This window comes from Falco rusticolus, chromosome 9, assembly GCF_015220075.1.
Source record: "Falco rusticolus isolate bFalRus1 chromosome 9, bFalRus1.pri, whole genome shotgun sequence".
Lineage (NCBI taxonomy): Eukaryota > Metazoa > Chordata > Aves > Falconiformes > Falconidae > Falco > Falco rusticolus.
The window spans coordinates 10,661,666-10,688,947 of record NC_051195.1 but is presented as its reverse complement, the minus strand read 5'-3'; the positions used below and the strand labels follow the sequence as shown (position 1 = coordinate 10,688,947).

General features: G+C 41.7%; 1 protein-coding gene across 1 annotated transcript in view; it reads right to left on the bottom strand.

Moving 5' to 3' along the window:
- The window catches only part of RET (ret proto-oncogene), an 88,211-nt gene extending 61,970 nt beyond the window's left edge, over positions 1-26,241 (bottom strand). The window contains exon 1 of the mRNA XM_037400752.1: positions 25,833-26,241. Within this exon, the coding sequence (XP_037256649.1) occupies positions 25,833-25,878 (46 nt within the window). The 5' untranslated portion in view covers positions 25,879-26,241. The remainder of the gene's footprint in view (positions 1-25,832) is intronic.
- Between the last annotated feature and the right edge of the window lie 1,041 nt (positions 26,242-27,282).

Below are 27,282 nucleotides of genomic sequence, written 5' to 3'. Positions count from 1 at the left end.
AGTAACATTTGTAGCATGAAGATAACAATGGAAAACCTGATCTGGATATAATGTAGATTCTCCATCATGACTTTTTTAACATCTAAACTAGTTGTTCTTCTAAAACTAACTCCACCAGGACAGCAGACCTTGAAAAGCAGAAACTCATTCAGGGGAACGGCAGCCACAGGCTGTTCAGAAATCAGGCTACACAGCTACCGCATGCTTTTCTCACCTTGAAGTAGAAGTGTTCAGCAAACATCTAAGGAGGAATTCAGCGAATATTCCAGTAGGTTGACTGCACTCTTACAGTTTCCAATTTCTTATCTGCATCGCAGCCTGCTAACATTGGCTCCACAAAATACAGAGACCGTCTCCTCCAACATATCGTCAGTTTGGAGATTGTTGGGTTACTTTTGTGAAGTAGTTTTTGAAAACATGTTCTAAGCATCTCAGAATTATTCTGGTGGATCAGAACATGACATTTATAATACTTCAAATGATTTAATGGATGTATTTTTTTTATATTGAGCACAATTCGCTACATAAATCTGGTAAAGGCAAGAGAGGGCAGATTAGCAAACTAGTGGGAATAAGCTTCTGAAATTACAAATAAGCTACAAATGATGTCTTAATTAAAAATTTTTTTGAATGAGTGAAGAGGTGATACTGAGGTCTATGTATCCAAATTTACTCTCAGAGTTACAGATCTGGATCAGACTTCAGAGAGGTTTGGTTTCCTGCCCAGATCAGCTGCAGAGTAATTTCATGAAATTACCACAATTCAAGAGAGACACATGAAAAATCTTAACGCCTCTTTTGCTTCAGCCTTAAAAAAGGGTGAATTTACATAGAGTTTAATTTGGGTCTGTACTTCATTCATACATGGAACATTCCAAATGGAAATAGCATTATTAAGTTAATCCAAGTCAGCATTACCTTCACACACTCTGCTCCTCCTCCCCTCCTTTTTTTTTTTTTTAATTTTTTTTTTTTTTAAGTCCCAGCAAAAGGAAAAACACTAACAAACATGTTAAGTAATGTAGCGGTTCCCTGTTGCTCATCATTATTTACATGGAAACAGCAAATGGGTACTTAAAATAATGATAATAGTGGGTTGGTAATTTGATCACAGATTCCAGATGATTTCCAATGTTTAAGGCATTAACCACAATAAAGTTTGATTTATTATTACATTTTCTCTGTTCTCCCATGAATGGAATAAAACTGTGTCACAAAGGAGCAGCTAAGTAAGACAACAATGACCTTTTATTACCTTGCATGTGTATAAACATGTGCACCCAGAAAAGCATTGGATGTACTTTTAATTAAAATACCAAATATTGATTTTCAATCAAATAATATTTTAAATAACCATTCTCAAAAAAATCAAGTTAACCTCATGCCAACTCTTTTTTTTTTTTTTTTTTTTTTCTTTTTTTTTCTTCCAAATAATCATACAGCTGTCCCAGTGAAAGTTGCCATTATTCCTTCCAGGAGGACAGCAGCCATGATTTTTCCAATAACTTTAACAGAATTCATTCCAACTCTGTTTTCCTGGACAATGTACTAGGAAAAAACGGGAAATTGCTTTCCTGAACACTTCTTAGGAAGAAAATACCATTAAATCCATCTTCATTGATACCACAACACCAGACTGAGCAGGCAAGCACCATATTCTGTGTGCTATTCTACTCAGTGAATTTGTTCTTTATTTTTCTTAAAAATTTGAGGTGATTGCAAAGCTTACAGTTTTAGCAGGGTATCATACAAAAGATACTGTTGTATAGTTAGGTGGCTACAAGTACAAATCATCAATTAGTACACCTAAACAGAAAAGCGTCTCTGTGTCCAGTCAGTGTATACTACTTCAGCATCACTGCTCCCCAATTGCTCTCTCTGTATTTTCCTGAATGTTCTTAAAAACATGAGAAACATACTGCTGAACTCTTCCCCATTTTTAGGTTTTGATTTCTGAACTAAATTTGTAGAGGCTAAAAACTTGCAGCAACTACAAATTTGCCAGTTTTCCATGGAAGGGCAACTACTACAGCTGTTTACAGAACCAGAGGGGAAACCAACAAAGCAAAACCACAAAACCAACCATGAAACTGAAGTATTAAGATGACAGTTTGTTGCTATTGGTTAGATTTTATTAACGGGATAAAAAAGGGTCAAAGTAAATGAATAATTTAATAGAATTACGGTCAAGAAGATAGGCGAGCTGTGCGCTGGTGACGTTCTAATGTCAACCCAAACCTTGGAAAATGAAGGTGTTCTACCAATACATTGCTGACACGGATATCAGCTGGGAGCCTAGCAATTGACGCCTGATTTTATCGGCACTTATAAATAAAGGAAGTCTACCTCCTGTCAGGAAACCGCGCAACCAAGAAGCCTGCTGCACTGATCACTGTTCCAGGTCACTGATCTAACAGAGAAGAAAGGCTTCAGTAGCTCGGGAAGCAAAGCCGGGACCTGGAGCTCTAACAACTGGTTCAAAAAACACCTGCTCAGAGTGGCCTGCCGGATCATCCCCCACCGTCAGCTAGATCACTGCAGTTTCCTTTGGTTGTGTACATTGTCAGGTGGTTGGAAAAAAGGCAAATTTGAGCTTAAATGTTGTTCGTGCCCCAAGAATCCCCTGTAAGCATTCAGTATGTTACTTCTGTTCTCAAAGAAGTAACATTCATTGAAACCTGCCTTTCCGGTTACTGAAAAAATAAGGTTTCTGATGGGGTACTACCACTTTGAAGACCAAGATATCCACAAAGAATCTCACAGTCCAGGGTCTCCCAGTCCACATTTCTTCCTGCCTGAACCCCAACAGCATAAAATGATTGAATACTTTTCATGCTGACTGGATGAATTACTCCTATGGTCTAGTAACATATAAACAGTAAGGAAAAAAAAAAAAAAAAAAGTAGTCACGTTGGTTTATGCATGCATATTTGTTTGGTAGTGTAAACAATTTTTTTTAAATCGGCAGCATATTTCTTCCATCCTTTTTCACAGACCTTATGCTCTTCTCACAGCATATGACTTAAAGACAATAAAAAGCATTTCCAACACTAGGTTGATACATATTCATTCACTCAATCAGAAAAGCACAGGAAAGTTTGAATGTGCAGTTCTACAACAGCTATAAGCTATTCTAAGATGCTAAAGGTTATCACAGAATAATGGACACAAATTACATAGCGTGGTCCCTGTGTGGATTAGCGTTCCCAAGCCCTTAAAAACATAAATGTGAAATTATATCCTCTCTTTACAGAATACCTCCCTGTCACTGTAGTACTACGCAGCCTCAACGTGTTTTAACATATTCCCACTTTCTCCTGGAGTTGTCAAGAATCTTATCCCCGGTTTACATCTGGAAAACTGGGGCACAGAAAAGTTAAGGACCATATCTAAGTGGGTTTTGCTGGCAAAACTACGTCCATCAGGTAAAATCCCTAACACAGATGTGTCTTCAGTACAGACTTAATCCATCTACAATCTGTGCCTTTAAGGTTATCATTTCCTTTGCAAAGCGGAGCTGGAAGTAGTCAGGGGGGTTATGGTCCGAATACAAAGTTTCTCTCCAGGAGTGCTTTGCACTGACAGTCCTAATACACTGCATACCCGTGAGCCCAGGGGTTTAACCAAAACCACACACCCTGCTTTGTCACAGGCACCTCATTTAACTGGGGTCTCATAAATAATAGATTAAAGCCCTGGCCGCGATATCATCTCTTCTCTTGCTGCGATTCTTGTAAAATTGTACCAAAAGGACTTTCAAAAAAAAAAAATCTCTTTATGAAAGCAGATACAAAGATTTAAAAATAACAGTGAAAAAATCAAAGCATCAGAGCAGGACTTTGCTCAGATGGTATCTGCTAGTGGCCAAGGCACTCCGCAGTGAGCCCTGCAGGCATCTCCCGAGCAGCCAGGGGCAATGAGAGCACACTGCTCCCACGCAGCCTGTGGAAGTAACCTAGGGTCTGCAGGGTGCTGCGGGGTCCCAGAGGCTCCTCAGGTCTCAGTGACCTGAGACGAGGGCTGCAGCAGGGCATACCCAAGGGCAAGGACTGCTGAGCACACTGCCCAGCCCCCTGTTGTGTAGAGAACATCATCCCATGTTGGCTTACATTTAATGGATTAAGGCAATGCAACAGCAGCGTAACTGAAATAGTTCTGGCTTTAGCTCTTAGGTGTCCTTGAGTTCCAAGATTTTAACTAATTTTTTTGATGCTTATCCACCAAAATAAGAAGGGCCTGATAGGAAATGATCATTGCAAACATCAGCAGCTGCTATGCATAGATGCTACTGATATGGAGACAGCTGGGTACACATTTCTGCGGTCATTTCCTTGATGAATAGAGAGCGCACTGTTGCACATAAAAATGGCATTGTCAGCCTCTCGGAAAACACTATAGGTTCAATCCTGATTTGAATGACTAAAACTTGTCTTTAAGAGACAGAAAGACTCCAAAATCTGTCAGTCCTTGTCCTGCTGGCATTCCACTCCTCAGAAGACAATAGCACTCACCAGCAACTCTCAAACCTACAAGACACGCATCTGATTCCACAAAAGTCACAACTGACATGTCAGTTAAGTGCACAGAGAACAGAGGTTTGATAAAGGATACCCGTTCAGCCTGCTAGGTCCCTGCTCCAGCAGGAGCCAGAACAACACATCGCAACCCCTCTGGGAAAACTGGACAGCTAAGTGCCCTGGGCAGGCAACCCACGACAGTTGGCAACGCCACACATGAGAAAAAGAGGAAACCCCCTCAAAGTCTAGCAGGGAAAGGAGCAAAACACGGGCATGTCGAGGCCTGCTCCTAAATGTCATTATTCAAGAGGAAGCTAATGACCCTTCCCCTGGTCCACAGGATGTGTCCTCCCCCCATAAGCTATCATTTAAAGAATCAACTAGTACTAACTAAGCATGCTATTAGCTGTTGATATTTAATAATACAGAAACAGAAGCTACAGTCCTGGCCTCGCCAGGCCTCTCGATTAAGGGCAGCATTGTAACCAACAGTGCCTTTGGCACTTTGTCAGTTTCAGGAGGTTAGTGCAAATTTCTGACCGGATTTGCACATCAGTGCTTTACTGAATCACTGACCAACCATTCTACCCCCCTCCCCACCCCCCCTCAAAAAAAAAATAATTAAAAATTCCTGTGGTTTCAGAAATAAATCAGCAAAATTATGACATTTTCTCACAAGGTATTGCTCCTGACCTGTAGATGTGGTAAAGAGCACGGCAGCAGCTGCAAATCTTAGACAGCTGAATTTCTCAACTGTATCAGCAAAATGAATATTTAGTAATTGATATACTGGTACCCCAATCAAATACGGCCCAAGAATGACTGATACCCCAGTACCCCATGGCACAAAGGAAGAAACAGTCAATAACAGAGAGAGCTGATCAAGAAAAGCTTAGAGGCGCTTCTAAATTAAAGAAATCTAGGTCGGTAAATGGAAAAACCTCACAGCAAGGACTCAGCAATTTCTTTCCGTAGAAACCACATTTACACCCTGTACCACACTCTGAATACTTAAATCAGTTATGGTTGTCTTGGCCCTCAAAGAACAAATCAAGACAAACAAAAAAACCCAACCTCATACAACCCTACACAGCCATTTCCACAAAAGCAACAATCCAAACTGCAAAAATTTTGGAAGACAACACCACCTGCATTAACCAACTACAAGCTTTTAAGGGTTGTAAAAACAGAAGAGCAGATATACAAGGCAATGCATAAGCAGAGGTTAAAAAAAAAAAAAAAAAAAGCCCAAAACCTAGGAAAATTGTTTTCCAAGCTTCCTTCTACTGAGATGGATCAGGCCCGATGCTTGTGCAGGCTGAACCAAGTTGGACAGAACACTGGAAATGCATACTGCAGGGAAATTCTGAAACTAGAAACTTTCAAAGGTCTTTTCCACCTTTAACATTTACTATTCTATTCTTATTCTACAACTAACAGGTCTAAATTGTTATACAATTATATAGTTTCCACATTTTCACTAAAACAAGGATGAGATTTGTCATTGCAAGGATGCTTCTAACAGGCAAGCCACAGTAGCTCAAAGAAACAAGATGAAACAGATGTCAGAGCTCTCCTGCTGAGTGCTTCAGTCTGAGTGCTCAGTTTAGCAACACGAAGATGTTTATGCTGGCTGCAAGAGGACTTCAAATGGCTTGTCTACAGAAATTACTTTAGAGGAATATTATACATGACATCATCCAACTACATTAAGTCAGTTCAATTACTGCTAATCAACTTAGAATATATCTGTGTAGTTATTTTTAGAGGTTTTACTGAGGTTTATTAGGAGAGCATACTCTAGCACTCCCTTTATTAAGATACCATGACGTTCAGCTGTTTTGAAAAAGGACAATTTGGTTTTTATGCCTTTTGCGTAACATTTAGCTTTCTCAATAGTTTTATCCTTTCTTACACTTCCCAGAGTTAGTTTCTTCTGAGAACAAGTGTCCATTGATTAACAATGAAAACACACTGGTTACAGAAAATTTAATTAGGGCATAGACTACAGAACGCCAGGTCTAACTACCCAGGAATTTGCTTCTCCCTTCTCACTGAGAGCTCGAGGAAAACACTCAAAATCCTGACAGCATCCAAAGCAGTTGTGTTTCCTGTTGTCAGAGGTCAAAATGACCCATACCGTGCGAAGGACAGTAAAGTTCCCAACAAATACACTGGGATATACAGTTTTACATTTCGGATACTGGATGCTACTGGGATGCAGGAGTGCCGGTTTGTTTTGCTGAAGAGAATCTTTTACGTTTTCATTTGTGACTTTACACAGGCCAAGCAGCACCCTGGCCTGGAGCAAGGCACAGAGCCCAGTCCCCAGGCATGGCAATGGCTAAGGATGCTTGAGCTCCTTCCCTGCAGCCAATGTGCCATACACTGGTACCAGTAACTGGGTTACACGGGGACTCCATGCACCAGTGCTCAGCCAGGGTGGCTGCACACGGAGCCTTGGCAGTACGGCCTCAGCACTGCTCTTTGCTACTGTGCAGAGGATGTCGAGCAGCACATCGGTATGGCAGACTCTTCCACTGTACAACCACTACATGGGAAAACTTCTCTTCTAATTCTTTTGGGAGCAGGGAAGGGGAAACCTTTTCCAGACTCTTTTAGTTTTCTCTCTCAGAGTAACTATATTTTAAAGTCATCTTCTGCTTACCTATTCCACATGGATCTCATCTTACCACTCATGCCATAATAAATCAGGAGTGAATCCATAAAAATAATATTAAGCTAACATTAGTGGAGTGAGGATAAGTTAAAGAGAAGGCAAGTTAAAAAAAAAAAAAATCACTCTCCCACTCTCTACTTCCACCCTCTCCTTAGACTAGCTTTTATTACTTGACCAACATTTTTTAAGGGTCTGTTTTGCTTTCTGTACACATGTAACTCCCATTACTGTCAGTGGAAATTATGCATGTGCATCAGTAGCAAACCAGACTGCAGGATATTTAGCTCTCTAAGGTATCCATGTCCCTGTTACAGTCATGTTTCAGGAGAAAAGCCAACAAATGTATTTGGAATTCTGCCTTTAAGCAAACACCGTATTACAACAGGCATAAGTACCGCCTGATTCTTCCAAATGGAAGAAATACCCAAGAGAGAATCCTGCTTAAACCAACAAAAGAGTGAATTAACAGCATTCATCTTTCCCAACAATGTTGCAATGTCTCGCCTGATGAAACTGGTAAGAAATATCTCTAAGAGAAACAAAAAAGACAGGTTTTTCCACTAAGCTGTATACTGAAATGGTTAAAAATTTACAGCAATGCTCAAAAATAGCAAACAAGAAAACTGTAATATTTAGTTACTAGAACTAAGAGTTCTTTTCCATTCACAGACCACAAAGAGCTTTTACAATATTGGATCTCTATCACCATAAATTGGAGGAGGAAATAAAGGGTGAAATGGGAGAGATTTGGCCAAGAACTGAAATGACAAGGAAACCATTTTTCCTAACTCCTCATCTGACATTTTGTCCTCTGCAGTCTGTCAAGCACTGCTTAACAAGCCAGTGTGATGCCCTCTCAGCAGCCAGAATCCCATGCGATCGCGTAGGTTACTCTTTTCCACATAAAGGATCCCGGTATGCAAAACCTCTGACAATAACCTGTTCATTTAAGTTCTTATTTTCCAAACGGTGAAGAAACCTCCCTTCAGATACCGACACTGGTTTTCTTTCTAAGGCATTTATATTCGCGAGGCTCTTAAGTGTTCCTCTACTTCTAAGGCTGAGTGAAAAATGCACATTAGCAGCATCATATTCATCATTGTACTCCTCACAATCAGAGGAAAGCACTCGATTTCCAGTAAGAGCACGTCTTTTCATCCTACCACTAATCATCTGACACCACAGTGTTTTCCCTAAACCACACCACACAATGTTTTTACTAAGAAATTAATCTAATCATGAACAACCGGGATATGAACTCCAGCATCTTTGGGCACCGACACCTGTCCTGCCAGGCTGCATACCACAGGGCTAGGAAACCATCATGGTTCCTACAACTCTGTGTTGCCTCGAGGAACTTCCCGCTCGCTCTGCGCCAAATGAAATTCTGACAGGGTCTCAAAACCAACACAAAAGGTGAAATTGAACTTAATGAGAGTTTTGCAGCCAAAATCCACAAGGCTTGATCCTATCTAAAGTTATTTCACTTCTATCACAAGGGCAACATTTATAATAGACCTTAAGCTCCCTTTGAACACCTCTGTCTGAAAAAACAGACCCACATTAGCAGTGTATTAGAAGTCACAAATGCTAGTCTAGACATTAGAGCTTCAGCCTCCTCCTTTAATCTTCTCTGACTCACATATATCTGCATGCACCAGGTTGTGTTTTGTCCACATGGTTCTCTTGGAAATCTGAGTATCTCAAAGACCCTGGCCTGGAAATTGCTCTATAAATATCCAGTGCATCAGTTTTACTTACAAAAGTGATTAATTGAGGAATCTGAGCTGTTACTACCTTGAATAGGAAATAAAATGTCACTCAGCAAGCCACAAATCATGAAAGCTGCCAATAAGAAAATGCCGGAACCATACTACAGGGCAGAAGCATGCAAGTGTACTATCTGGAAGAAACAAGTACAATCTTGCAACACAATTATACTGATTACTTGTTTTCTTAAACAGCTATAAACTTTTCAGACAATAGCCAACTTTGTGCAAAAATATCCTCCCCTTATTTACCATGGCTAGTAAGTTTGTGGATGCAAACATTCGGGGATTTTTTGATTATTTTTTTTAACAGCGTGAGTCATAATGATTGATCCAAGCCCTCTGAAGGAAGCAGAGCTTGTCATAATGTTCGAACAAAACTTAAACTCTTTTCAGTGGATGGTTATCTTCTTTCCTACTAATTCATTTATTTATTTACTTCTTTTTTGCTGTTCCTTAATCATTTAACATAGTGGCACCAAAGAACTGCTTGATTCTCAAGTAACATATTGACTTTGTTAGGAATAAGTGAAACTAATTAATTCATTTAATAAAATTTACTTCTAATGGAAATACATCTATCATAACAAGATTAATTTTATCCAGCACACTGTCGATTAGCTTCTAAAGAAACACTGGAAAATAAAAGCAGCCTTGCTGGGATGTTGTATTGTTTTCAACATGGTGTTTATTAAACAGTATAGCTATGTCGTGATAATGGTTTTCACTGTAAATCTGTTTGTTTCATTAGTGTTTTTTTCTTCTATTTTCACTACATTTCTCACATGTAGTACCTTAGGAAGAAATACCACTTTAATCAGGTAATTCCTACTCTGTTTTACAATGACTGCAGAGGGACAGCACTGAATATTTACTTTATCTTGGAGAGAGCTTACAGAGAGAGAAGTACATCATGGTAAAATGTATGTTCACATTCTAACACCCCCAAGCTACTCTGTTCCTCACTTTTTCACAGTAGGAATGACACACAACGATCATTAACAGAGTTTTTGATACATAGGTATAGCAGTTTTCTAATAAATCAAACCACATGATGAAGAAAGATATCTTAAGCTGCATTTTCTCAGGAAATTAAAAATGGTTCACGGTGCACGATACATATCTAGAGTAGTGAGTAATTATAATCATGGCCTAGCAAAAACAATCTACTTCATAATTTTTTATGGTGTTTGTCACTGTCAGACCTAAATGCAGACCTAAATAAATTACTTCTATACTCAAAGTGGCTGTAACAGAAGAATCTAGTCTTTGGCCCTGTCTTCAAGGAAAGCCTCTCAGAACAGGTGGCTGTCTTTAAATTTGTCTTGGACACAGTGTTTTCCAAAAGCTTTTGGAGTGCTTAAAGAGTGGGTTGCTCCAGTCTCAAACTGGTCCTTTCACTGTCCAGTTTCCCCAGGAGCAAGCAGCCTGATCCTGAATTTTCACGTGCTTTGCTTGAGGTCTTCAAAGATGCCTTGCTCCAGAAGAACGCAGTATACCAAGGGGCAATGCTCTCGATCTAGACTGAGGGAAACTTAGCAGGAATGTAATTTCTCTGAAGCAGCTAACAACAGCAGCAACAATCCGGCTGTCAAACAAAACAACGAGCTTTCGCTTTTGCGTATCAGAAGCAACCCCAGGCGATGAGCATGGAAGTATGGATGAAACTGCCATATGAAGAAAGCTGGATACAGCTTGTTTCTAAAAAAGATTACCTCTCTGAAGTACCCTTCTATGGCTTGTTATTACATTAGATTTTCTTGTTCCTTTGCTGCAGCTGTCTTCAAAAGAGAAAATTTACAAAAGCAAACACAGGTGTTTACTCAAGGATCAATTCACCTGCTGTTCTGCTGCTCCACCTGCCCCTGTCTCCCCACTACCTGGGCCAGCCGTACAGCAGGATGACTCATCTCTGCATTCTTAAATGATGTATTTTCAGGGGTTTGTTTCTGCAAAAGGAGAAGGAAGGATAAAGACCTCTCTTTAATACAACATCATTTATCTATTTTGCATCTCCTCTTTACCTTTTTTGAAGCAGCAAAATCACAGTGGTTGAACCCTTCGGGCTCCGGAATGCCAGGCTAATGTGCAATTCACCCCTTCGTAATGAAAGGCACCGTAATTCAAGGGCATCAGCATCGTCCTCCCCCACATAACAATTTACTGAAGCAGCGAAAGGGAAAGAGCTTTCAAAGTTTGTTGCAAAATTTCAGACCTGTGTTTGAACGGAGTTGATGGATTTCCAGAAGCAGAGTGGAGTGATCTGCTTTGAATTAGCCATTATCTTTTACATCCCTCCATGTTCCCTGTCATCACAAAAGAAGATGAGTTACCCTTTAACTTACTGTAGAACAATCTCTGACTACCAGCAAAGGGGTAGTTAATGCTATTGGCAAGGATGATTTAGGAGACAATTTCAAAGCTCAGTTAACTATAAAAACAGAAGTCATGCTAAAGCAGCCTCACTCATTCTGCATACTGAGTGCGAGGGAAGCAGGGCTGAATACCACAGCTGCTGGGAGATGTGACAGTATGATGAGAAACGGTAGTTTCTCACTTTCTCACTCGACCAATGTATCCAGCTTTGCTGACAGGAATAGGCGTTAATCAACTGTTGCTAAAATATAATATATAAACTATGGCATCAGTGCCCAGAACTATCCTGGACCAGATCTGACAGGCCAACGTGTGCAAAGAAGAAATCCTTACCTTACAGATCAAGTAGATTAATCCCTACTTTACAGACTTCTTATTTAAACAAACCAAGTAACCTGACAGCTGCAGACAGACCAGACCAATCTCTAGTATTTGGGAGAAGACTTCATTCTAAATTAATTTCTAAACATATTTTTAAGCCTCCTACAATGAATGTGTCCATTGTTTCATAAAGTCACTTTACAGTCCTTGTTGTGTGCCTTAAGAACAGCAGCAAACAATGCCCCCAGGTCATTTGGCAGTCAGAAGTTTTTATTTGCTTCAACTCTTTTCTTGGATTGGCTTGTTATTCTTACACCATTAAATACGTACACTTCAGTTTTTTCCACACAAAACCAACCCCCTCCCCTGCACACACACACACACCCCCAAAAAAAAGAAGGAGGTGCAGCTGCATATTCGAAATTGTTAAACAAAAATTTTGCTATGGAATCTAATAACCTACAACAGGGGTTCCCAGCATTTTGTATCACTATATGTCCCTCAGTCCTCATCCTCTCTTTTATGACAATATGCATGTTTATCATTAAGATTTTAATTGCAAGCACTACTGAAATAGTTGTTTAATATGGCTTCTTGCATCTTTACTACAGTTGACAGACTGTCAGTAGCAGGAAGCCCACAGTTCAAGAACCACTGATCAACACGTAACACATTTCCCAATGAATATTCAGCTGCCCAAGGCACGATACAGAAATGCTGACATCGAGAGAAAGACCACCAGCATCTCTGGATCGTGTACTGAACTAAACCACAATTTAAGCACCACCACTCCAGAGAGAGTAAAACCAAATAAAACTCCACATATTTATCTGTGTATGTGACAAGTTGACTCTTAATTTTATGATGAGAAATCCAGACTCCTGCAGACACAAAGCACCCTAAATGCACCTGATTCTCCTCCAGCATTTTCAAAATAACAGTAACATTACTTAGTGGGATAAAAATCTGCAAAACAGTCCATGTGGCATATTTAATTTTGTACTATACTCATTTTTATGACCGTCTGCAACCTCCCACTTTATATATTACTCTACAGCATCTTGGTATTGAAAAACTACCATAGATATTTAAAATAGAGAGCCACTGCAAAATTTCTGTGTCACACTCCACTGGTAGGATTGCTAGATGGTCTTTGCCAAGGGCTTGAAGACCCTGGTAAATATTCATTTAACTCTGGCAGTGATCATGATGCCCATCACTGGCCATTCGTTTCCCATACAATCCAAATGCGTAACTTGTTTATCCAGACAGCTCTACTAAAACAATCAGCAATGAGAGAGTTGCCAATGACCACATTTAAATGACTTTTTAAGATTTCAGCCTTAATGTCTCATTGAGATAAATGGACCAATCCCTCCCTTTTACAACTTTTATCCCAAATTTGCAAACTCTGGAAGATGCCACCAAATTTGGTTTTCATTACTTAATGCTGGGAAAAGTTACTGTGGCAGAGGAAATGGAAACTGGTCTCAGCGTGGTCTCCAGAACAAGTATAGCATATTTAGAAGAAAAAAAGAAACCCAAACCGCTATTAATAACAGTGGCAATTTCATTCTTCTTTTAATTACTTTACAGTCTACAGGCTACCTGAAATCTAGGGGAAAAAAGAAATCTTTGTTAAGTGAGGCTAAAAAAGACTATGACCCCATTAAACGCACTAGCGAACTACTGTAGGAAAATCTTGCCCATCCTGCTTTTGACAGTACTTTCTGCATTGACCGTTTCCCCATTTCCCTACACTTCAGTCTGTTTCCCCTCCTTAAGCGGATCTGACATTAGCAACGGAAAAGAAACATGCATTTTAACACTAACTTTGCTGGAACTTCCCAAGCAAGTAAGGTAAGGGCTGAAGTGTAGTACCTGAATTAATTTGTTGTGGTTTTCTTAATGTTTAGTTTCTTCTCTCATTGACAACGTGTTTGTAAGCTCATTCTTTCTAAGCAGGGCTAAACTTTGGGGCTCTGGTCAACCCTAACTACATATTGGCTTCTAACAAAAAAAAAAAAAAAAAGGTACAGGCAGGTCTCTGCACAAAAACATCCATCTTGTTCACAGTTTAGGCAACGTACTCCATGATACACAGGTGTATCTGCATCTGTTATCTAGTGATATCTAAGGGCAGTGGTAATTAAAGTTGTTACAATGAGGTTTCCATTGTGGAAAGGGAAAGATGAGGTGTTTGACAGCTTCTCCAAGTCAACTCGGTGACAATAATGCTCCTTTCTAGGTTTTTTTATTTAATGAAAAAAGAACTAAGGCTCAAGGTTTTCATTCTGTTTCAAGACCGATGGTTCTCAGAAGCTCGAAAGCTAGATGGGGTGAGTGTGTGTGGGGGTGTGTGTGTGTGTGTGGGGGGGTGTAAATCCAAACAAAACATTTTTCCCAGAGAAAATCATATGTCTAAAAAATCACAGGTGCTGTGACAGTGTCTGCACTCTTTACCAGGACATTTGGAAAGGTATTCACGTAGCCCAGTGCAATTTCATTTTCAACGGCAGTTCCACACATTTGTAGGTTTCTGTCCAAATGCCAGAAAAGGCGACAAGGTAACAATTCTGCTTTAAATCAAGACTAACTAGGATTGAATTCACTCCTTGGAAAAGAGGAATAATAGTCTCTCTCTTCTTCATCATGATTTCCTGCCTTTACCTTGCATTCTGCTGGCACATCTAGGGTACATGAAAATCTTCTCAGTATGGGAAATAGGATAACATTACAGGATTGCACCGTATTCCTCTGTAGATTTATTTTGTAAAACACCTTATCAATTCCTTCCACGAGACCGGTACTGCCAGCCAACAGCAGTTAAGCGACTCGTGCCCCAAACCCCATTTTAAAATAAGCACATCTAAACAGAAACACTTAATTGGAAAATGTTGTGGATTTACAATGAATGCATTATTGCTGCAAAAGATATTAACTGTGAAACACAACCAACAACGGGAAAATACAAGCTGCAGTTCTTCAAAAATTCAAATTAGCAAAGCATTGCACTGATAAAGGCAAAACTAGAGGCGAGTTCTCAGCAGCAGAAGTCACAGGCAGACACATGGTCCTGGCAATAGCAATGTAGGATTCAGGGTGGAAAATACTGACAGTAGAGGTATAATACTGATTTTTTTCATGGTTGTTCTGCAATCATTAAATTCTCATTTAATACAAAACATCTACCAAACCATAAAATGTGTTTAACTCTTAAAAAAATAGATCTTCAAATCCTGAGTCTACTTCAACAGTTAGCACTCCAATGCATTTCCCTGTCTGTCCGAAGAAGACCGCACACTCCCTAGCCTTCTGGGTGACAAGGCTAGGCCAGACACATAGAGCCTTTTTCCAGGCCCTAACTGGAAATTCTCAGTGCCCATGGGAGGTCTCCCACTCATTGTCTTGAATATGGGAACGCTGAGCATGGTGTTAGAACTCGATTTTTAAAATGACAAAGACCACTACATATCAAATTTATCCCTGGGGATTTTCTGGAAACCAGAAACTCCAGAAGCTCATCTTGACATCAAAGACGTCTAGCTCCTGTCTATTCAGCTGTTAATGATTAACAAGATAAGTATTTTGATATCAACTTTCAAACTGGCATTGACCACAGACTCAAGTTATCACACTTTCTTGAAGAGCCCTGACAGAGCAAATACCAGGCATTAAAATTCAGCGGACTTACAAAGGCTGCATTTGCCCTATTTCTTACACCCTAAGCACAAAACCATAAGAAGGTGAAGTCAATCGTTTCCAACAGAAGTCATTTAACTCACCCAAGGTAGGACCAATTATACACAACCCACATAGATGCTGCTGTCCCACCTGTTCTTAAGATGCTCCCAGTAACAGAAATCCCACAGTGACTGCAGACAACTGATTCCTGTAGCTCCCTGAATCCGCTTTGCTATGATATATAAGCCCTACGTGTTTCAACCATTACTCCATTTTCACCATTACATCTGCCTACTGCATAAACTGAAAAATTTTGACTCTGTGTTTTCTCAGTTGTCTTATCTTTGAGAATAAATATTGCCAGTCATTCCTGGTTTTCTTCAAATACAGCATTTCCTAAACTTCCTGTTATTATCTTTTGCATTCCAAGCAGCACAAAGGCCAGAATACACCATTCAAACCTGGGTACTGCCAGCCATCCTCAGGAAACGGGCTACGTCACTCCACATGGTAATACACTATCACCACCACCAAGGTTTAACAGCGGGAGGGGGTGGGAGGAATCTTTTATCAGACAGATTTTTTAACAACAGAGTATTCTAAAAAAATAAGTAAAACATCCCTGTTACCAGTCTCCTTATTACTCTGACATATGCAACTATTATACCCAAGCTGAAATGAGTTTGTGTTACCAACCTAAATACTTAAATAATCTCCCTTACTGTCTCCTAGAAGTTATGTTGTGGACAAAAAATTCTGAAAGGCTGAAGCCGAGACGTGCACAGAGTCTTCTAATTTGCTTTCTAACTGTCAGGTACTTCGGATGTCTGTGTCACAATGCCAGGATGTCCTGTGCAGAGGTGGACAGAATTTTTTTGATAAAGTGAAAAATTGCCACCCAGCTGCATGACGCCAGGAGACAAAACTTCAATAAATTATTGCAGAAATTATAAGAATACAAACAAAAATAGGGCCTGTGGCAACCAGATTTAAAGAAGAATGGGGGAGAGGGCAAGAAGAAAAACCTTGGGCTTTCTGTTCTTGCTTCTTTTCTTTAGGCATTTACTGCCCTGAAACTTTTGCCCAATTTTCATTTCAACTTTTATTAGACTAAAATCTAAGAAGAGAAAGAGTTAAATAAAGACCCTTTCCCCAACAATAACAGGGTCATTTAAATGCCTCAATATTGCAAGGAAAAAAATTATTTATAAATGTTTCCATTTTTCACACAGTTTTATAGATATCTGCCACAGTCTCTTAAGATGATCCTGCTTGCTGTTGAAGTTGCAGCAACTAACTTTTCAAATGTTTGGCTTATTTTCTCTCTCTCTCTCTCTCTTTTTTAAATACCAGAGAATCTGGAAACTGTATATTATAAGCTCTCACTATCCAAAAAATCCTTAGCAAAGCCATTTAGGACAACTCTTCTGATCTTCACAAAGGCAAAAGTTTATCAAAGCAATAAAACTGTTCAAAATGTTTCTCATTCAGAGCATGTCAGCAATGCTGCACTGAAATGTGCAATAAAATTTATATTACAGCCATATTGTTCCCCCTCATTACTTTAAAACCTCTACGGTCAAACCCAAAATTCAAACACACCCACTGCATTTTTTGTTTCATAACTGGGATCGGGATGAGCCATTGAACAGGAATCATCTCCCTCATTCCTTTTTACTTCAATGACCTCCATGGGCTCAGCTAGAGAAACCTCTACCCTGAATTGCTCAAAAGCAGGAAAGGCAATTATCCTCATTTCTTCGTATTTGTTTCTGTATTTCTTTCCAAAGACACTGTGACTATTCAAAACACAAGTGGGTACCTAGTACAGAACTCGCAGTTCAACAGCAGCAGCACAAGTGATCCAGGGTAGCGGAGCACCAGGAACTGTCGCCAAACATCAACAGCTCCAAGAAACAACAGGCCTACAGAAAGGATTAAGGGCAGATCTCACCTGGTCTAACTCAGGGAAGTTAGTTACACAATTAAAAGGGCTACCCAGTAAAACTCTCTTAAATAAATACGTAAATAATTATACGTACACACATAGAACTTTGTTCATGCCTTCAGTGAAAAGTATCTCAAATGAGTACCTTAGCCACATGGAGAAGGTGGCCAGGAGCATTGTATCTGGTCTCCAGGTGACAAGGCAGGAGAGAGAATCCAAATTAGCTCCAAACATGCCAGCCTAGATACTGTGAACTAAGGCAACAGGGAGCTCAGTGCGAGCTACCCTCCCCGACGCTCCTGAGCAGTAACAGCACATGCTGCTTGCAGACCAGCTGCATCATGGTGTTCTGCAGGCAGCAACAGAAGTTTGAGTTGTTACACTTACTTGCAAGTACTCACACAACAGGAAAGCCTGCTTTTCAGAGGCACACACTAGGAAAGGGGAACTTTACATCAAAGGGTAGCAAAGGCACATTTGGCACCTGAATGCACGGCCACAGTTTTAACTCTGGGAACTCCTGTGCCATTCCTCACAGCGCTTTGATTCAGCAGTCCCGTCTGCCATGCTTTGCTAATATGGGGTAAACCTAAGCATATGCCTAAGTGCTTCAGAGATATAAGGAGGCTCCATTAAAGTGCTTTACAAAATGACATTTTTCATGCTGGAGGTGCCAAAGCAGCACTAGGTTGTTAATGAGCATCAGATACTTTCTCCAAAGGTCCTGTCAGAACTTCCCAGTTATCACGTTGCCATTTCACATGACGGTATCAAAACAGCCAACGCGCTCTACCCAAATACACTCCCATTTCCCGACTCCCAACTTGAATTTTTAATATTTTTTTTTCCTGGAAAATAAACTTCCCCTTTTCCTAGTAAAATAAAAACTTTAAGCCTTTTCCTGATGAGTTTCTGTATCCTCTCTCCTTTCCCCTCGCTGTTATTTGGATTTCACAAACAGCACCCTTTTGCCTTACAGCCTTACAGACCGCAAAGCAATGGCAATATAATTTAGAAATACTTTCATATAACTTGCCAGCATCTATTTTTATTCTTCGTAAAAGAAAGCCTGATTGCAGCCCTAGAGCACATGCACATTTCAAACCCTCTCCTACTTTGAGATGACTGCCATGAATGTATGTATTAATCATTCTATACTGGGTATTTGCATCTAAGTAGACATGATTTATTTATTTATATATTTATATATTAATATACATGTATAATATATATTAATATACATGTATAATATATATTAATATAGTTAATATATATTACACGTGCATATTAATATATAAATATGTAAATAAAAATCAGCTGTTTAAAGCCATAGATGACTGTTACGGGCTAAATTTCAGTAAGCCACATTTTTTCTTTGACTTTATGTTCCATTTTATTTGTATTAATCTGAATTCTTTCTTCCCCACCCCACTCACCCCCCCGTGCAAAACAGCAGGCACGCTGCTATCTTCTTCCCAAACACACAGCAGCAACACAAAAAGCTGCTTTCAACCTGATAGGTAATTTTTGAGGAACACAGTGGCAGGGGATGGAGAAGATGAATCAAATCCACTCTCGCCAACATCTTGTAAGCCATTCATATTTCTTACACTCTCATTTTTCTTTGCACAGAAATGCTTTTCAATGTCTACTGATTGATAATAGGATATGGCAAAAACCTCCAGAAGCCAGTCAGTATAGAAACATCCTCTATGGGAGTCAAAGGGAGCTGCTCTGCAACATCCTTGTTAGGGACCCATCTGAAAGTCTCAGCTCTTGATGTAGGAAAGGTGTGTAAAGAACTATCCATAATTACATATCTACTCCTCACAAAAAAACAGAGAAACTTCCTCTGTGCCTTTAAGCCACTGGGAGATTTAAGTCTCATCTCCAAGCCAGCTTTGGAATGGCACTGACCAGGCTCCTGGATGCCAGCTCTAATTCAATGCAACACTACTCTTTCGGGGGCTTCAGAGATACGTGAAATTCTGGTCTGCTGATGTCTACATGAGTTTTGCCATTATTCACATGAAAAGAACAGATAACGGAATTGTTCCTATCAGAAAACTTGCTGTTTGGGGAAACTCTGAATTAGGGGAAAAACCTAGATTTAATTTTATTATCCGAGACTGAAATTTGTCTTACTTAGAAGAAAGCCATAATGGACAGGAAAAAAAACAACCATTACAGCAACACAAGTAACTTTGTTATATCAGTTAAATATATTGTTTAATTCGTTTTCTAAATGCATACGCTGAAAAGCCATTAGACAGCCATTAGGAGTAATATATCCATTTTCTTTTTACAATCACCTGATTTAGTTAGCCAAATTTCTGAAGTAATTCAGTCAAAAAACATTTTTGGCACTATTATGCCAGTAAAGTTTCCAATTCCCTTTTTCGGCTGTAATCACTGTAATTTTTCCTCAAGCTCTATAGCACTGAAGATCATCTTCATTTCAGGTGATTTACAGAGCATCTCTTTCAGGTAAAAATACATCTGGTATGTTTATAGTCCCATGTCAAGATCCAGAAGTCTGAAACTATTCAGCTATTTTAATGAAGTAATCTTCAAGAAAACCAGTTTTATGTTCTCCTTCTGTGTGTGTGTGTGGGGGGGGGGGGGGGGAAGTTGTGGAGACAAAACATCTGAAGAAAAAGATAGCTTTAGATACCTTTTTTAAAAAAACTAAGTTCCAAAAGGAGCAAAATCCACCTGTCTATTCACACCTCAGCTGACTTACTATTTTATTAACAAAAACCTTCTTAATAACCTTATTAACAAGCAACATATCTACATGAAAACTTGTCAAAAGACTAACGTTCTGAAAGCGACCAATGTATCCCACTAACAAAAGACAAGATCCAACTGTAAAAATAAAGCCTCTGAACAGATTTTATTCTACAGCTACCTACAGCTTCTCTGATATTGTTATTTGTTGATGCATTAACACTCTAGAGATTCTCTAAAGTTTTTCCCCCACTTTATGTCAGCTCCAGTATGGGGTTATGCGACAGGCAATCATCAATGCATATGACATGCAAAGGAAAATGTTACTGATTTTGTATTTGACAAAAAATGAAGAGAGAGTGTGAGACAACGAGTAAATCTGTAGCACAGCTGTTAATGGAACTGGAATCCTGATCTAACCAAACTAATATGCAAACCTCAAATCTATCCTTCTACAGTAATTGCTTTATTTATCCTTGCAATGCTTCAGTTATTTGCTTTCCAAAATGTAATAGAAAGTTTTTTTAAAAAAAATAATCATCTGAAGAATAAACAATTCCAAAGTTTCCTCTGAATAATCTGGTGAATTTTTAAGAATTTCTGCTTCTGCCAAACCAAAGTAAAGTAGAAAGTAAGGGCTTGTAACAGCCTCAGCACCATGAGCGTGCCTCAGTCCTGAAAGAGCATGCTCTTAGCATACACCTTGTTCATGCAGAGAGTCACCACCTGCCTTAAAGTAAGTTTTGCAACTTTATTAATACAAACATTTGCATCCAATAAGCAGTGTTGGGCAATCTGCTGCATTTCAAAACCGAGAGATATTTCCAGTCAACCACCAACTGGCACCACGTTTGGTCCTGACGGAAAGCTGAGGGATGCCAACGTATGAATAAAGCAAAGCCTCTCCTCACCGCAGATGGACTCTAAGCGACCTTTACGCAAAAAGGCTCTCTAGAACACAGCACACGCCTATGCTATGGATTTTTTCCAACCTATAGCATATTTGTGTTTGCTAGTTTGCATGATAGGGGAGATAACAGCCCAGGAGGAACACGAGCAATGAATTCTCATTTACTGATAGTATGTCTCCTTTAAATATGCACTATGCATAAAACAGTACAGTTGCTAAATGAGGTGCTGAGGAGAGATCTACTACTCAGTTTCCCTCTAACCAGTGACCTCAGTTCAAATCTAAAAAGACTAGAATTAGTACTCGCCTCGTTACCAGCCTGAGCAGCGGTGCCAAGAATGCAAGTACAGCAACAAGCGAACAAATCCTTTCCCTTCTGCCAGGGGCCAAAGTGAGGGAGAAGGGAAGCAACAGAGATTAACAAAATACATGTTTTCTCACCAGTCACGTCTGTCCTCTCAGTAGAAGAAAAAAAAAATAATTTAAAGGTCTATAATATGACATAGGGATGGAAAACTGAACATGGGCATGCTACTGAATGTGCATCTTGTATTCAGGTGCTGAACCAACGCTGCCATACAAACAAACAGCTTACGTTAATACAAGAAATCTTTGTTAGTCAAAACCTAACGAATGAGGGTTTTAACATTAAAATGCTGGCTTTTTGTAATCTTCACATTAGTCTCCTTTATACTGCCTTTATGATAGTAACAAAATTCATGAATGAAGCCAAAGACCAAGACTCCAACAAACTGATTGGCACAACTGATCAAGCCAATACTGCATGTTGCCCTGACATGCACCCTGAGGAGACAGGCAGATAGGAAAACACGGGACAGAAGGTATAGCAAAAATAACAATGAGAAGTGAAGGGCATTAAATACAATGCAAACATGGATCCTACTAGCATTAATTAAAAAAACCCAACATTCTTTTTTTATGGAAAATGCTGTTGATTGTGAACTTCAGTGCAGAATTTTGTTTGTGGAGGAACTGGAAAGTGAAGGACCTGGGAATAGCATTAAAGTGAGGAGAGATACTAAGCCTAGAGGGCCACAGAGGGCCCAGGCACCTTCCCTGCGAATTAGCAGGAGCTCTGGGATGAACCCTGCAATCAGTCCTGTGCAGTGAAGCAGCAGTTTCGCAGTCCATGCAGGTGGAAGCAGGCGACTGGAGTGAGGGGAAGCACCGGCACCACCAGCAGCAAGGCACCTGGGGAAGAGCCAGTGCATAAGATGCTGAACATCTGGGCAGAGAAAAATAACCAAAGGAGTAAAGAACCGAAGTGTATAACTAATACTCTTTTTTCCCTCCAACAACAAGGTTTGAAATTTCTTCGTAACTCTCAGACCCTCTCCAAATAAGACATGTAAGATCTAATGAAGTGCCTCTCACTTTTCGCCACAGATTCCCTTTGCCCACACCCTACAGTGGTGTCTGTCTGACCAGATCACTGCCAAAATGACAGGCACACAAACAAATTTATGGCGGTCTTTAGCCTGGTCCCTAACTCAAGTCAATGATCTGTGCTCCATGGTTTAATCTGGTTAGCACTGTTTTCACCTGAAAATGTTAGTGCACAGGTGATTTTTATTTTTTTTTTTAAGAATCACATAGGTGCTCTTTTCCTAGGGAAAACATCTGTTTTCTATCATTAAATATAAATATTACACAAAACAGCTAAACTTTGGGGAGAAGAATGTCAATATTTGCACTGTTGGTTTCTAAGGTCTGTCCTTGATCTGGATGCATGAGTTGAGCCAGGACTTGTAAATTGTAACCAGTTAAAATAAAACATTAACAGTAACCCTAGCAGCATCGATCCCATACAGTGCTTAAATGAGTATCAGAACCAACACATTCATCAGCAGTTTCATATCGCAGTCAATAAAATAGTTTGAATAACCTGTATTCAAGAGCACATTTGCTGAAGTAGCACCTCTGTCATTTCCACATCGAAGCAGGTTTCCCTTCCAATTTCACAAAGCATGCATACTGTAATGCTTACAGACTTTGTTTTATTCACTGAAAATAGATTATCTCTTCAAAAGTATTCCCTTTAATAACATAAATGACAGACAAGTCAATCCTACCAAGTTTTTCCCACAGGTACTCTTCTCTACCCTTAACTGGACAAGGTCCTTCTCCTTCATCAATGAGCTTCCAGAAAGGAATCAAAACTCCAGTGCCAAGCAGCCATGCAGCATGCTGTGCAAGTAAACACCCTGAAGCCTACAACTGACAAGACATAAAACTTTTGAAATACGCATGCGCACACTCCATAATACAAATCTGCATTTCTTTCAATTGATACCGCTGAAAGGGACAGAAGTCTTAATTTGAAAAGAATCGTTCCTTTTATTTTCTCTGTTTTCGAGGCTGCCGCTTGTTAATACCAGTGCCCACAAGAGACTCACACATTGCTTACGGTGTGAAAGCAGCAAGGCAGCAGCCCTTCTGCTTCGGAAGAAACAGCCCCGTGTGCTTTTTTGAAGCCCACCAATACAAAAGAACCAGATCTAATCCTTTCAACTAACGGCACGCTCACCAGATGGATTAATCCAGCTCACTTGGTAAAATGCAAACTCATTCCAAGTTAGAGAAAACCTTTGGGTTAGTTGGGAGCACGTGTTTCAAGAACTACGAGATTAGGCTTTCCAAAACCCCATGGGTTAAACAAACTGAAGATGTACGAACAGGAGGCAAGTGCAAGAGTATCGCTGCGTGCTGACTTTGGGAGGGAATCCTCTATGACAGAGTCTTGCCCAGGCGAGAGAGATTCCATCACAACACCTGGCAAGAGCACAACATAGTTACCATTGAAGAATCTCTGGCGTTCCCCTAGGACGGAGCCCACTGAAGTTCCTCTGTGTTCCTCCTCCTGCCAGGGGACCACAGCATCACACCAGGTAGCTCCGTTTCTAAACTGGAACTCTATGCACGCAGGGGTTTTGCTAACACCTCTGAGACATAACTACTCACCTTACCCCTGTTTTCAAGTCGGCTTTTATTATATAAATAGGAATTAGTGTCACACACCTAAACAATGTGAAACACTGCTTCTCCAGCAACAGACACCCATGTGACACTGCTAACATGTTAGACTTCTTGAAATAACTATGAATACAATTACCCTAAAGTGTGATCCTAAATGTATACAAGTTTTCTTCCCCATAGTTTTAGTAAAAATCAAGGGGAATCAAGTATTAAGCCTCAGCAGTCAAAGAGGAGAGCATAAACAAAATGACTATTTGAAATTATAAGCAAGTGGTATGGAAAAAAAAAGTCTACTTGGCCGTCTATTCTACTCAAATAAATTGACTCCTATAATATTCCTCCAAGCTATGAACAGATCCAAGAGTTAGCAATTTATGGTCACATTTAATAATAAAAAATCTTTCAAAATGATTTCCAATTGCTTAGGTCCAATACTTAAAGAAGAAACATTTACATATCTTTCCTGAGTGGGTAGAAGACCCAGAAGACACAAACCCAACTCCTTTTCCCACCCGTGAATTTCAGAGTGAAATACATATAAAGTTATACAAGTAAAAGTAAACTCAAATAACGGTCCAACTGAAACAAAAACAATGAAGGGGAAAAAAAACCCAACAAAAACCACCACACAAGAAAGCACCTAGGGAGTTCCAAGCACCAGTTCAGTACGTGCAATATTCTAGGGCATCACAGCATCAACAGCAGCAAGTTCATCTGTCCAGCTTAAACAGCAAGCACTGAAAATCATTTTCAAGCAAATGCATGTGACTCATTTTGGCTAATGAAACTGTACCCCTCAAACTGAAGAGCTTCAGTAAATTACATTTCTCCTAATTCTGCCAAAAACATTAAAGAAAATGGATTTGCCAAAGAGAAAAGCAAAGTAGGCATGATAGATCATCCATTAGCAATACAAGTAAGGCTAATTCTTCCTGACAGTGAAATGACTTGGGATAGAACTCGTTGTTTTGCTTGGGTTCTTTTTTTTTTTTTTTTTTTTTTTTTTTTTTGCCAGTAAGTGTTTAGACATATATCCCATATATCACATTTTATTCCCAGACATCCTAGGTCTGAGCACCAGCGAGTTATGAAGATCAGGCCTTAACAATAAAGTACTAGGAAAATAAAGAATATGAGCAACTTGAGGCATCTTAGCATACTAAAAAGAAAAATCAAATAAAACAGGCTTTATAATCTCTGCAAGTTACAGAAAGTAGTTTAAGGTGGTGTGAACTAACACAATCAATTTGAAACAATAATGAGAAGGAACAAGTTGCACATTTTACAGAGAATCACAAGTATAAAATTAATGCTGCACTTTACTCTCTGTTATACCAGCTAACAAACTGCTGGGCTGGTTCAGGGTTTGCTTTTTTTCATAAACGCACTTTTGGTGTGCAAGGTTGTCCTGCATTCTCTGGCGCACAACAACTTTGATTTATTTGTGTAAACATCAGAAATGCACTAGCAAACAAAGCCATATGGAAGAAAGAGAGATATAATGGCTCCTCCGTTTTAGAAACTTGACATCTGTGGACAGCATCATCTAAGTTACAACCCAGTAACTTTTCATATTTCGGTCCTTTCTATTTATCAATCCAAGCCCCACTGAAATTGATGATGCCAAAAGCTCCGGGAGGGGGACAACGGAGTACTAATGTTGTAGAAACTTACAATAGGAATACACTTGAATATTCTGCCTTTTCACATCATAAATTTTAAGAACAAGGGAACTCACATCTGTTCTAACTTAGCCTTACCGCTTAAAAAACAAAGACCAGCTATCGGGGTTATTTACACACCGTTGGCGTTCGGGGAACGGCCGTGGCAGCCGGACCCAGCCCGGTGGCATCGCTGCCCTCCGCCCCGCAGCCCCCGCCGGACCGGGCTCGGTACTTACCCCCGCAGAGCAGCAGGACGGCGGCCGCCCGCCCCGCCGAGCGCATCTTCCCCCGCGCCGGGGCTCCGCCGGCCGCGCTCCGGGCCGCTCCGCGCCGGGCTCAGTCGGGCCGGCCCATGGCTCCGGGCGAGCCGCGGGGGGACGCGCCGAGCCGGGCGAGGGACGGGAGGGACCGTGCCGGGATGCGCCTCCGCCGGCCGCTTCCCTCGGTCCTCCCGCGTCCCGCCCCGCTGCCACCGGCCGGGAAAGAGCCTTCGCGTCCCCTCTGCGCTACCGGCGCCTCTCGGGCTCTGCGGGGAGAAGCCGAAGTCACGGCGAAGCCCCGCTCCGCCGCGCCTGCCACCGAGACCCCCGCGCTGCCCGGGCGGCGGCACCGCCCGGCTCGGGCCAGCCCCCGGCCCCTCCTCCGCGCCCGGCCGAGGCCGCCGCTCCGCGCTCCCCGGGGCCGCCCCCGGCCGCCCCGCGCTCCCGCCCCGCCCGGCGGGCAGCCCCCGCCCCGCCCGCGGAGCCGCCGCGGAGGGGAGCGGAGGGGCCGCGGCGGCGGCTCCGCCCCGAGCATCACCCGGCGGGCAAGGTGCGGGGGGCCGGGGTGGCGGGGTCGGCGGCGCGGGGTCCCGGCCCGGGGGAGGGGGGGTGTGGGCAGCACGCGAGCCGCGCAAACACACCAGGTGCGAGACAAAGCAGGGACAGGCGCTGCGGCACCGGGGTGTAGCCAAGTGGCCGCCTCCCCCCCCAAACACATTAACCGTGTTGAATAATTGATCCTGGGGCGAGGAGGCAGTGCCTCCCCGCCGGGGGAGGATGCTCTCAGCGATGCGCTCTGCCTGGCAGGCGCCCAAAGTACCCGGGCGCGCACCCCGCCGGGCGGCCAAACGCCACTTTTAAACCGCAAGCAGCGGGAAGAACAGCATCACCATCATCATCGCAGGAAGAAAATACTCTCACCGAGACAAACCAAAAATACGCTTGAACAACGCAGGTGGGGCTGGCTGGGAAGCGCAGCCCGCAAAAACCGCCGCTAACGCGCCCCGCTGCCCGAGCCCCCCCACCCCCCCTCCCCGGGCGAGCCCCGCCGCCCCCCGCACAGCCCCGCCGCGCCGGCTCCGCGCCCCCCGGGGCCGCCCCGGCCAGTCGGCCGAGGGCACCCCTGCCCCGTGCCCTTCACCTCTCCGCGCAGGGCACCCGCCACCCGCGGGGGACGCGCTGCCCGCCCCCGCCCCATGGCCGCCGGTGCCTCGGCAGCGCCGCGCTGCTCCCGGCGGGTCCCGGCTCGGCTCGGCAGCCCCCGCTCCGCACGCCCCGGGGCGAGCCCGCACCGCACAGCAGCGCGGCAGCGCTGCGATTTCACCTGCCCAGCAAGGACGGCTGCGGGGGACTCACACATGTATCAAACGAGAAATTCTCTCGAGCCTAGCAAGGACTCTGCTGCAACCAACCAGCGTGGCAAGAG